Source organism: Peromyscus californicus, unplaced genomic scaffold (genome assembly GCF_007827085.1).
Source record: "Peromyscus californicus insignis strain IS unplaced genomic scaffold, ASM782708v3 Scaffold_3__1_contigs__length_106647218, whole genome shotgun sequence".
In the NCBI taxonomy this organism is placed as follows: Eukaryota; Metazoa; Chordata; class Mammalia; order Rodentia; family Cricetidae; genus Peromyscus; species Peromyscus californicus.
The window spans coordinates 67790342-67803198 of record NW_026294551.1 but is presented as its reverse complement, the minus strand read 5'-3'; the positions used below and the strand labels follow the sequence as shown (position 1 = coordinate 67803198).

The following is a 12857-nucleotide window of genomic DNA, read 5'->3' as shown; positions in this document are numbered from 1 at the left end:
ACACAATGTAACGGAGCTCTGGCTGAGTGAGGGGGAACCTTGGAGCCTCCAGCTTGTGTTTTCATAGAACTTGACGGTTTTCACAGGTTTGCATTAGGTCTCCATTTGCCACCATGGAACAATGACTGCAGATGTATTTCTAGAAGGAATCTGCTTTAACTGTTTTGTTTTTCATAATTGTTTTGTGTTGGACAGAAATTGATAGCCTGTTGAGGTCCAGCGTTTGAGGCCAAGGCTAGAGGAGAATGAGTTCTGGGCCAGACTGGGCTACATAGTTAATCTGCTTCAGAGAATTGAGAGTTGACTAGTTTAAGAGTGAGATAAAAGCATTCTCAGGGGTCGCTGTGTTATCCATGCTTCATGTTTGAGCTGGGAAAGAAAATGTAGACTACTTCAAACTCAGCAATCCTCCTGCCTCAGCTGAGATGAACAAGTATGTGCCACCATGACCTTCTGTGATGTCTGAGAATCCCTGATGTTCAGTTAGTGTGTGTGTGTGTGTGTGTGTGTGTGTGTGTGTGTGTGTGTGTGTGTGTGTGTTTTAAGGGAAGAGTTTATTTGCCGTACCCATTTCTAGGTCACAGTCCATTGAGGTAAGTCAGGACAGGAACTCAGCGGGAGCTAGATGTTTGCTCACAAAGTGGTTTGGAGTGGGGTTCTAGTGCATTCTTTTGTGTTATATACATGGGTTGCCAGTGTCACCTGAAGGAGAGAACCATGGCCGAGGTTGCAGGGGACTCCAGACCATTAATCTGTATCTCAGTAGCTTTATGAGTGGCTCTGAATTTACAGCATGGAGACTGTTTCTAAGGAGGCAGTGGAGAATTTTCCAGTTGCTACCTTGAAAATCTGAAGATCATGGAGTCAGAATCTGAACTTAGATACTGTAGACAGACGGGGGCCAATGCACTTCTGTGGTCTTCGTTGACTAGGATCAAAGTGTCAGATACTAGTTTTTTTTTCACAGCTGAGCCTTCAAGAAGGTAGACTACTTTCCTGCTGCCACCTGGAGCTGCTCCATAGTCAGTCAGCTAGGGCAGGGCTTCTCTGGCCACATCATCTACCACATTCATGTTGGTAAACCACACAGTTGAATTAACAAAAGCAAAATAAGTGGACTGGAGAGATTCTTAGTGGTTAAGAACACTTGGTGTTCTTGCAGAAGACCTGTGTTCAGTTCCTGTCACCCATGTGGTGGCTCACAACTATCTAACTCCATAAATACCAAGTGCACGTGTGGCACACATACATTAAAAATATTTTAAATAAATGTACTTGTGGTTTTTTGTTTGTTTGTTTGTTTGTTTTGGTTGGGTCACATTCAGAAATGTCCTGACTAGATTCTTTTTTTTTTTTTTTGGTTTTTCGAGACAGGGTTTCTCTGTGTAGCTTTGAAGCCTGTCCTGGAACTCACTCTTTAGTCCAGGCTGGCCTTGAACTCACAGAGATCCGCCTGGCTCTGCCTCCCAAGTGCTGGGATTAAAGGCGTGTGCCATCACCGCCCGGCTATGACTAGATTCTTTTTTAATTCTTTTCTCATATATTACACCCTGACCGCAGTTTCCCCTCTTTCCTGCCCCCCCAACAATCTACCCTCTCCCCAGATCCACCCCTCCTTCTTTCCATTCAGAAAAGAGCAGGCCTCCCAGGGATATCAACCAAACATGGCATATCAAGTTATAATAAGACTAAGCACATCCTCTCATTAAGGCTGGAGGAGGCAGCCCAGTAGGAAGAAGAGGGTCCTAAAAGCAGACAAAAGAGTCAGATAGCCCTTGTTCCCAATGTTAGGAGTCCCACATCACCAAGTTACACAACCATAACGTTTATGCAGAGGAACTAGGTCAGACCCATACAGGCTCCCCGACTGTAGATGCTGTACCTGATCTCACAACTGTAGTTGGAACAGTGAACAACCCTTGGGGTAATTTAGTGAAATAAAGTAAGTGGGTCAGATATTCAAAAACAATGCAATAAGTGGGCAGTGTTGCAACTCAGCTCTTGGGAGGCTGAGGCAGGGAGATTGTGAGTTCCAGGCTATCCTGGGCCATAGTGTAAGACTGTCTCAAAAAAGCACATGCACACAGACAATCAGCCTTGCATGGTGTAAACACCAGTAGTTTGAGCAATGGTGATGCTAATTAGGGGGATTACCCAAGCCAAGGAATTTGAAGGTAGCCTGAGCCAACACACCAAGATCCTAGGTCAACAAAAGCAGGCATGAGCCAGATGAGGGTAGAAACTTAAAACAAGAACGCAATAGAACCAGTCCATCTTTCCCCACCCTACTCAAACCTTGATGTCCCATTTGACTACCACATTTTCTCTTGATAATAGATTTTAGTGGCTATGCTTATGGGATAGATTAAAGTTGCCATGATCTGAAGAGAGAGGACTTTCCAGTGTTCTCCCTCTATATGAAATGGCTGAACAGTAAACTACTGCTTATGACAATGGGCACTGTTGCTCGTGGTTAAAACCCAAAGTTTGAGTAAAGGATTTTCCCCTCCCATATTTTATTTATTTTTTTGAGACAGTTTCTCTGTGTAGATCTGGCTGTCCTATAATTCACTATGTAGTCCAGGCTGGCCCTGAACTCACAGGGATCCATCTGTCTGCCTCTGCCTCCAGAGTGCTGGAATTGAAGGCATGCACCATTACTTCCCAGCTCCTTCCTGTGTTTTAAACAGGGAGCAAGCAGTATGCTCTATCAGTGAAAACCCAAGTGTTAGCAGGGATGTACTTGTCTGATAATGCTGCTAAGACACCCATGTCTTCCCAAATTAGTGGAATAAACAGTTTCTTCTTTAATGCATAGTAGATGCTGTGCTGCTGTTAAACATAAATATTAATACAACTGAAAGGGGGCTGGAAAGATGTCTCAGAGGTTAAGAGCACTGTCTGCTTTTCCATAGGACTGGGGTTTGATTCTCAGCACCCACATGGCAGTTCACAACCATCCGTAGCTCTAGTTTAGAATCCAATGTCCTCTTCTGGCCTCCCAGGGCACGAGATGCACACATGGCACAGAGACATATATGTAGGCCAGACACGGATACCATATACTTAAGACAGCAAAAAAGATGCTATTGCTGTGAACTCTGCACCCGATCTCGGAACTCTAGTTGGGAAAATGAATAGGATGCCATGTTTCAGCTTGGGAGATTGCTGCATATACCAGGTCATGCCAGAGGATATTGAGGATTTACAGGTATCTTTGTAAATGGAAGTATTAATTGTCAGTCTCCATGATATTTTGAGCTGTTAAGTTTTAGTAAAAGAGTATCTTGTTAACTGTATACTATTTGATTTTGATTATTTTATTTTTTACAATAAATTAATGAGAATGTTAAGAATTTATTTGTAGAGTTAACCTTTTTTTTCTCTCTAAACTGTATCCAGCTTTATTTTATTTATTTATTTATTTTGGTTTTTCGAGACAAGGTTTCTCTGTAGCTTTGGAGCCTGTTCTAGACTAGCTCTGTAGCCCAGGCTGGCCTCGAACTCAGAGATCCGTCTGCCTCTGCCTCCAGAGTGCTGGGATTAAAGGTGTGCGCCACCACCGCCCGGCATATCCAGCTTTATTAAAGATACTTTCCATAAACAATCATGGTTTTTCAGGCAGGACATGGGTAGACAGTCATTAACAGTATACAAGGACTTCCAAACTTTCTTCTTGTATAGACTACCAAAATCGGAAAGCAATTGTAAAACCCGATGAACTTGCATTCGGTGCTTTGCAAAGGGGGAGAGCTTAGAGTGAGGGCTGACGGTTCACATGGAGGATGCTGTTTACCAACTTTTCACAAGTCGACCCTGACTTTCAGAAAACGAAATGAACTCAGCAGAATTATCAGTCTGAAGATCCACACAATCTTTTATAAAAGGAACCGCTGCTCTTTTGAGGACACAATGATACCACTGCAAAGTCCAGATTGCCTGATAGACCAGCAAAACCAATTTGGGGGGTCAGGTTCCAACAGGTCTCTGGTTTGAAGGGGATTAAGTCTATGTTGATGGTACAGGGGGAGGAAGACACAAAAATGAATTTAGAGTTTTCCACACAAGGCATTTTGTGCCATGGTGGCACATATGTCAACACCAGGAAGTCTCTCCTGAGAGCCAAGAGGAGTCTTTCAAAATCATCAGGAAAAGATGTTTTCCATCATCAACCATCTTCAATCCAGCTTGGGAGACATTCCCCCCCAAAAAAACAATGACGTGTTCTGTGTGCTAACATAACTTAAAAAAACAAACAAAATTCTGCGTTTTTATAAAACTTGATAAAAGTAGTATTTCAAATTCTGAGGTCACCAGAAGTACAGTTATCAAAATGCACACATCTCACTTGGCATCTGCAGCACCTTCAGCTTTCTATGCCTGCTCTGTTTTGGCGTCTCCATTTTCTGCACCCTCACCAGCATCAGCTTCCCCCTTCTGCCCCTTGGGGACCTTCTCTCCCTTCTTTGCAGGGGTATTTTTAGGCTTGGGCTTTGGAGGAGCAGGTTTAGCAGACAACCTTGGCTTTATCTCCTTTAGTATCCCCTTTCAGTCTTTCTTTTGGGCATGGCAGTGGCGGGGCACGGGTTTGGTTCCCGATGTCTACCGTAGGGGTTAACTTTTTTTATTTTGGCTTTGTTTTTTGAGACAGGGTCTTACGTAGCCTTGGCTTGCCTGAAGGTAGAAATGTAGGCTTGTCTCAAACTTATAGATCTGCCTGTCTCTGCCTTCTGAGAGCTAGGATTAAAGGCATGCACCACCACACCCAGTTAAATTTTTCTTTTATGTGTGTGTTTGTCAGTATGTATGTATGTGTAAAAGATGCCGGATTCTTGGAACTGGAGTTACACATGTTTGTTAGCCACCATCTGGGTGCTGGAAACTGAACTCCCATCTTCTGGAAAAGCAATGGCCGAACTGTCTTTCCAGCCCCTGCAGTGTGTTTTGTTTTCTTCTTTGAGACAGTTTCTCTGTGTAGCCCTGGCTGTCCTAGAACTCTCCCTTATAGATCAGGCTGGCCTTGAACTCAGAGATATGTCTGCCTCTGCCTCCCAAATTGGGATTAAAGTCATGTGCCACCACCGTCTGGCCTGTAGGGGTTTTTTTTGTTTTGTTTTTGTTTTTTTGTTGTTGTTGTTAGTATACTAGAACTGTGTCAGCTGTACCAGAGTGTGGTGAGTGGTACATGGGCATCAACTGTAATGCCTGAGGTTGTTCTTGAGTCAAGGACAGGAGAGCAAGAAAGAGCTCAGAGTTAGTGGAGGTATTGCCAGGTGTAGTGGCACATGCCTTTAGCCTCAATGGCAGCATATCTCTGCAGATTTTGAGGCCAGCCTGGTCTACACAGCAAATTCCAGGACAGCCAAAGCTATGTATAGGAACCCTGTCTTGAACACAGTCCCGTCCCAAGCCAAACAAAACAAAACAAAAAAAAACCCCAAAACCAAAAATGGAAGTCCTTTAAGTGAGCTTAGGAACTTAATAACTGGGTTGGTGCATGCTGGGAAATGTACTGTTGGGGTTTTATCTCTAGTTTAAGAAAACTGAATATTTGGAATAATGAGTTTTTACAATTTTTTCCCTCATATTCATCTGACTACAATACATTTGGATGTAAAAATTATGGATTTAGTTTGTTCTTGTAATGTTTATTCCTTTTTAAACTTTAAGATTACTGGGTGTGGTTATAATCTTTACTGGTTGAATTTGAGAGGTGAGGCAGGCAAATCTCTGAGTTTGATGCCATCCTGGTCTACACAGTGAGTTCCACGGTAGCTAGAGCATGGCGGGGAGACTCTTAGGAATGCTGAAGTGATGATGTACAGCTGGCTTAGCACGGTGAGTCAGTCCTTTTCAGGCTCTTACAATTGATTGACTGACTTGTATTGTTTTACAGGTTGAATCGACCAAAGCGATGGTTATGGAGAAGCCTAGTCCCCTGCTGGTCGGGCGGGAGTTTGTGCGACAGTACTACACCCTGCTGAACCAGGCCCCGGACATGCTGCACAGGTGTGCTTTCACGTGCCTAGGAGGGGTGTTGTGGGATGACTCTTCACATAAGCACCTTTAAGTAGAGGTTTAGAAAGAGCATAAGATCTTACCATGGTAGGTAGCCCTGGCCTGGCCTGGCCTGGCATTCACAGAGTTCTGCCTGCCTATGCCTCCTGAGTGCTGGGATTAAAGGTGTCCACTATGCCTGGCTCACACAGATTTACTTTGTAAAGCTGTATTAATTCACTAGCAAGGTGGTTAGAATCTGTCTGGTATTTTTGGTTGTTGTAGTATATAAAACTATGTGGACTTAGATTGATTTTTCACACAAGTCCTAAGATGAGTTTGCTGGGCTAGAGCACTATATTTTCTACTTCAGTCAGGCTGGAATTTTTTTTTTAAAGCTTTATCATTTCTAAGACAGTATCTGCTTCTCTTGACAATCTTTTGGTAAAGCGTTTCAGAAGCTGGCCTCATCTTATAGATGTTGATTTTCAGAGCATTTAAAATTCTCTGTATTCACCTTTCAGCAGCAGAAAAGGTCTCTGCATGTTTTTACCCTTCCTTTTTTTCTTAATTCTTGCTGGGTTTTATGTCAGTTTTCTTCTCTGCTCTGCCTTATAAATGAGTTAAATTTGTGGTGTCAGAACCTGCATCAGCGCAAACCCAGGCTGGAGCTGGAAGACACTGCATGCACACCTCTCTTACTAATGCTGTTAGAGCCTACGATTTCCTTTTCCTGCATTTCCATTCCCATCGAGGGTGGAGTGGAGAGGGGCCTGGTGGAGAGAGCAGAGGCTGCTGAAGTGAGTTCCTTTAATAATGTGAAAAGTAGCATGTTGCCTGATGCATTGGTGCACGCCTTTAATCTTAGCACTCTGGAGTCAGAGGCAGCTGATCTCTGAGTTCCAGTCACGCCTGGTCTACGTAGTGAGTTCCAGACAGTGCTCAATAGGAGAAACCCTGTCTCAAAAAGGTAGATGTGGATGTTGATAGAAAATACAAAGCTGTAGCGTGGCTCACTTATTTTAGAGTTTATTGGGCTGACCTCAGATGTCTTCCGGGATTATTCTTTAGTTGGCATTTGGCTGTACATCTCTCTGATATCCTTTTAGTGAAAACAGGGTATTTGAGTGTATAGGCGGGAGAGCTAAAGGAATGAAAGTTCGTACCGCCCGCACACAGGACAACTGCCCACTGCCTTCTCAGGTGGGAAGGCACCGACTCTTCAGTCCGTGACAGGGCAGCTATCCTCAGCGGAAGCAGGAACTTGACTTTGATTTTAAGTGCCTGGCTTTGCTGACAAACTCCAAGGTCCTTCCCAACATGATCATCCTGCCCTGAAACCTGGAAGTCGGGACTTGAAAACCACACACATACCTCACTGACTGAGACTGTTCCCACTCCGGGTGTGTGCAATGGATTTATCGTGCACAAACAGAGTCCCTGCTGTGAGTCTGCCAGTGAGGTGGATAGGTATCAAGCCTGAACACTAAGTACCTGCTCTTCTGGTCCTTGAAGATGAGAAGTAAATTGCCTTCTCTTGTACAGATTTTATGGAAAGAACTCTTCTTATGCCCACGGGGGCTTGGATTCCAACGGGAAGCCAGCGGATGCAGTCTACGGGCAGAAGGTGGGTGCTATGGACCAGTAGCAGCAGAGGAGATAGTTTCTTGTCTGCCAGGCAGCTGGTCCTAGAGGGGTGACTCCTGTTTAGTTCCTTGGTTTGCTGAAATGCCTGTGTGTTGTCACATTACGTGTCTGTGTTAGATAACTGGCTTCTGCATAGGAATGTCATTTCTAAACTTTTTTTTTTTTTTTTTTTTTTTTTGGTTTTTCGAGACAGGGTTTCTCTGTGTAGCTTTGCGCCTTTCCTGGAACTCACTTGGTAGACCAGGCTGGCCTCGAACTCACAGAGATCCGCCTGGCTCTGCCTCCCGAGTGCTGGGATTAAAGGCGTGCGCCACCACCGCCCGGCTCATTTCTAAACTTAAAAGGTGTTCATTTCCCGGGCGGTGGTGGCGCACGCCTTTAATCCCAGCACTCGGGAGGCAGAGCCAGGCGGATCTCTGTGAGTTCGAGGCCAGCCTGGTCTCCAAAGTGAGTTCCAGGAAAGGCACAAAGCTACACAGAGAAACCCTGTCTCGGAAAAAACCAAAAAAAAAAAAAAAAAAAAAAAAAAAAGGTGTTCATTCAAGACAGCTTTTTTTTTTTCTCTCTCGAGACAGGGTTTCTCTGTGTAGTTTTGGTGCCTGTCCTGGATCTCGCTCTGTAGACCAGGTTGGCCTTGAACTCAGAAATGTGCCTGGCTCTGCCTCTCGAATGCTGGGGATTAAAGGTGTGTGCCACCACCGCCTGGCTCAAGACAGCTTTTTTTTTTTTTTTGATTTTTTTTTTTTTGGTTTTTTCGAGACAGGGTTTCTCTGTGTAGCTTTGCGCCTCTCCTGGAACTCACTTGGTAGCCCAGGCTGGCCTCGAACTCACAGAGATCCGCCTGGCTCTGCCTCCCGAGTGCTGGGATTAAAGGCGTGCGCCACCACCGCCCGGCTTCAAGACAGCTTTTTGAAACATGATTTTGATATATGTTTTTCGCTGTCCGGGAGCTTGCTATGTATGTCTGTCCAGCCTCCTGCCTCAGCTTCTTAAGTGCTTGAATTATACATGTGGCAGGACAGTTATTTTTAAGGGGCTGAGCTGTGATCACTGGAACTAGAGTATACACAGACAGTTGAATTGTATTGTAACAACAGCGGAACTGGAGCACAGACAGACAGACAGTTGAGCTGTATTTTAACAACAGCAGAACTGGAGCACAGACAGACAGATAGTTGAATTGTATTATAACAGCAGCAGAACTGGAGCACATACAGATAGACAGACAGACACACACACACACAACACACACACACAGTTGGGCTATATTATAATGGCAATGTATGCATTCTCTATCTGTGTTGTGTTGGGAAATTTTTATTTTATAAAGTTCTTTTAAAGATGTATTTATTTTTGTTTTATATGTGTGTGGATGTTTTGCCAGCATATATGTCTGTGTACCATGCACATGCCTAGTGCCTGAGGAGGCTAGAAGAGTGCTTTGTATCCCCAGGAACTGGAGTTGCAGGTGGTTGAACTGCTGTGTGGGTGCTGAGAACAACACAGGTCCCAGGAAGTGCAGGAAGAGCTCTTAGTCATGGAGCCATCTCTCCATTTAGTGATGTTTGGGGGAATGTGACTGTCATGGTATGCATGTGGAGGTCAAAGGTCACCTTGTCAGGAGCTTTCTGCTTCCTCTTTATAGGCCCTAGAGATCACATGACTATGGTCAGACCCCATAGCAAACACCCTTACCTGCTGAGCCACCTCACCAGCCTGGGATCTATCAATCTGTCTGTCTGTCTTTCTATCTATCAATCTTCTCTCTCTTTTTCTCCCTCCCTCTCTCTCTTTCTCTCTCTAGGTATGACTGGGTATTGTGTAATTTTAAGGTGTTAATTGCAGTACTAGAGAAATCTGGTTGTGTTAACGTGCTGTTCTCACTGCTGAGGCAGAACCCCTGGCAGAAGCAGCTTAGGCAAGAAGGGCTATTGAGGCTCAGGGTTTGAGGGTGTGTTCCATCATGGTGGGGAAGAAACGTAGTAGAAGCACAAGGGAAGTGCTGGTGCTCAGTCCCCCTTCTCTTTTCTACAGTCCAGGACCCTAGCCTATGGATTGGTGCTGTCCATGTTTAGGATGGGTCTTCATTCCATGCTTGACCTAATTTGGACACATGCGCAGAGGATTGTCTCCTAGGTGGTTCTAGGTACCGTCAAGCTGCCTGGAGCCATGGAAAGATTTTTGCCCTTCCGATGTGCTTGTTGTGTTGCTCTTGAGATGGCTTTGATTTTGCTTTGATTGCTTTGCTCAAGGACTGCTTGCAGGAGCAGGAGGTAGGACTGAGTGTCAAGGACCAGATACAAGAGAACACAGGGAGGAGCTGGAGGATCTGCCTGGGTCTGTTTTTGGTGCTGGTAGCTGTTGTCTTAGTTTCTGAACTGCTGAGTTCCTGAGGTATTGACTCTTGCCTCCATTCCTCAGGAAATCCACAGGAAAGTGATGTCACAAAATTTCACCAACTGCCATACCAAGATCCGCCACGTGGATGCTCATGCCACTCTGAACGACGGGGTGGTGGTCCAAGTGATGGGGCTACTGTCCAACAATAACCAGGCTCTACGGAGGTTCATGCAGACCTTTGTCCTTGCTCCTGAGGTATGTTGCATGATGGCTGTTGGCTCTGTAGTGATGGAGCACGGAGACACTAAAAACTGTGTAGTCACTGGATTTCTGGCAGCCCAGGGTTATAGGAATGGCTACAGGGGCAGAGCTGCTTTGTCCTTCTGTCCTGGAGCTAGGGTGTTCTCACTAGCCCAGGGAGCTGTGTTATTGGGGGATCTCTTCCTTCTAAACCATCTGAAATGAGGGACACTTTGTATCCATTCATCTGGCATCTTCTCAGGACAAGGAATTCTGTCCCATAACAGAATTTGTTAGCAAATTCAGGAAATACTACTCAGTATAACTTGATCCACATTTAAATTTCAGGAAATATGCCAGTATAGTCTTCCATGTAGTTTGTTTTTTCTGAGCTAAGATTCTGTATCTAACTGTCCGTTGTGTTCCTCTGGTAGTGTGTCTCTGGTTCCTGTCATTTATAGCACCTTCTTACTCTTCTGATTTGCTTGGCCTTGACAGTTCTGAAGAGCACAGTCACATGGTGTCCACACTTGATGTGTTTTTCTTCTAGTCATCATTCAGTGCCATGATGCCATTTAGTGGCTCTGGTTTCCCAGGTAACGTGTGCAGGTCTTGCCACTGAAGTCAGGTAGCTTTTGTATCTAGTTTGTAAGCTGTGACCAATTCTTGGATCCTGTAGAGACATGCTGCTTGCTATCAGTTTTGTATGCTGTCATTGGTCTTCATGGGAGGCTCTTGACTCAGTGCAAGGATGACAGATGGGAATGTCTGGTCCCATCCACTACCCTGTGTTCATTTATTGGCATTATCTTATAAAGAAACCCCCCACCATCATTCATGTATATCTAGTATATTTAGTGAGTTATGATTCATTAATAACTCTTCAGCATATCCCTATGTCCTGGGCTTAGTCAGTGGGAACCCTTCATGCTGTCCTGTTCTGGTATGGGCACAGGATGCTTTATGTCCTTGTGCTGGCCCTGGCTCCTTAAGCCCTGTTTGGGAATTAGCTTGTTCTGTTTGTTCATGGTGGTTCCTTGTAGGTAGGCTTCTGAAGATTCCACAGGTAGATGATGAGGGATGCCATCTGTGCCTTCAGAGAGCAGGGGCAGGAAGCTGCATAAGTGTGGAATCTCCTTATAAGGACTTGCTGAATAAGTGTTTTCTCCTGCATTCATCTAAAACAATTCTATTTAGGATAGTAAGATTACTACCCCTATCTTTAAAAGAATTTTTGGAGTAGATGGGGCTTTTTTAAGACAGGGTTTCTTTGTGTAGTACTGGCTGTCCTGGAACTTGTTCTTTAGACCAGGCTGGTCTCAAACTCAGATCTGCCTGTGCTGGGATTAAAGGCATGCACCTCTGCCACCTGGCAGATATTTTTGTTTTGAGACAGAACATCATTATGTAGCTTAGACTGTCCTGGACATCACAGAGATCCTCCTGCCTCAGCCTCCCAAGAGCTAGGATTGCAGGTATGTACCACCATTGAGTGTGTAGTTGAGATTTTTGAAGGAAGACTTATATTAAAGTGTAAAATACTTGACAGCCATGCTGGTGCATACATGTAATTCCAGTTTTAAAACCTTTTTGTTTTATGTGTGGGGGTGTTTTGTCTGCATGCAGTAGTGAGCTCAGAGGCCAGAAGAGGGCAGTGCATCTCCATGTGGGTGCTGGAACCAGAGCCTGGTTCTCCTGCAAAAGCAGCCAATCTTAACCACTGAGCCATCTTTCCAGTCCAGCAATTCCAGCTTTTGAGAGGCTGAGGCAGGAGGTTTGCTAGCTTGAGGTCAGTCTACAGTAAACCAAGAGGTGATGTCTCAAAAGGAGGCGGGGGACTGATGACTTCCGTATGGGGAGAATTTTACAGCCTTGTATTGCTAATTACAGGCTCATCATAGTTCATTTTTGTCTTTCAATGGAAGCATTTATCTCCCTTAAGAAAATGTATTGTTGCATAAACCATCTCAATACACCAAGTACTATGGTATGTTTTGATATCCCACTTTTTGTGGTTGAGAGAGCAACCTAAGAAATTGAACAGCCAATAAATGAGATGATTGAATTTGGGCTCAAGTGTGTCTAAACCCACATGAGAAATCTTTTGAGTTTTATTACCATAAGTACTTGTTCTTGGATTAATGTTCTTACATAAGAGTTAGGGCATTTAAATACCTCCTTGAGTTGAGACTACAGTGCCTCTAAATGGTCGAAAAGTCTTTGGCATCCTATGCAAGAGTTTTACTGATTTTTTTTTTTCCCCCTATGTGAGTGACCATCTGGTGGTAAGGATGAATATTTTAACAATATGTCTGCGTGGTTCTTTACAAATGTATGAACAGGATTTCACACAGTAGGGCATTCAGTCTTGGCACAGATGGCATCTGCTGTCGTGAGTGCTGCTACCATTAGGGTTCTCCCTGTTCTTGCCTTAGCAGTTATCAGCCCCATTGTTAAAACAGAAATGTTTCTAGATGGTGCCAGATGTCGGCTGGGGCAAAATCTCCTGTAGCTGAGAGCTGCTGGTGTAGGGATTTGTTTTTTGGTTTTTAAAGGAAGGAAGAGTTTGCTTTGGTTCGCTTTTGAAGGGTGCAGCCCATCATGGCAGTGAAGTCAGGCAGTGGGAATAGGAG

The 12857-nt window shown here is 44.5% G+C and overlaps 1 protein-coding gene and 1 non-coding gene across 3 annotated transcripts in view; both read left to right on the top strand.

The window, feature by feature from the left end:
- Nucleotides 1-12857, top strand: part of G3bp1 (G3BP stress granule assembly factor 1) — a 38531-nt gene that overhangs the window by 9978 nt on the left and 15696 nt on the right. For both annotated transcript variants that reach the window (XM_052757641.1, XM_052757642.1), the window contains exons 2-4: nucleotides 5897-6009; nucleotides 7543-7624; nucleotides 10066-10239. In XM_052757641.1, the coding sequence (XP_052613601.1) occupies nucleotides 5915-6009; nucleotides 7543-7624; nucleotides 10066-10239 (351 nt within the window). In that variant the 5' untranslated portion in view covers nucleotides 5897-5914. The remainder of the gene's footprint in view (nucleotides 1-5896; nucleotides 6010-7542; nucleotides 7625-10065; nucleotides 10240-12857) is intronic.
- LOC128123565 (small nucleolar RNA SNORA29) lies at nucleotides 2301-2440 on the top strand. The gene has a single exon (XR_008222740.1). It is a non-coding gene; the product is annotated as a small nucleolar RNA SNORA29 (small nucleolar RNA).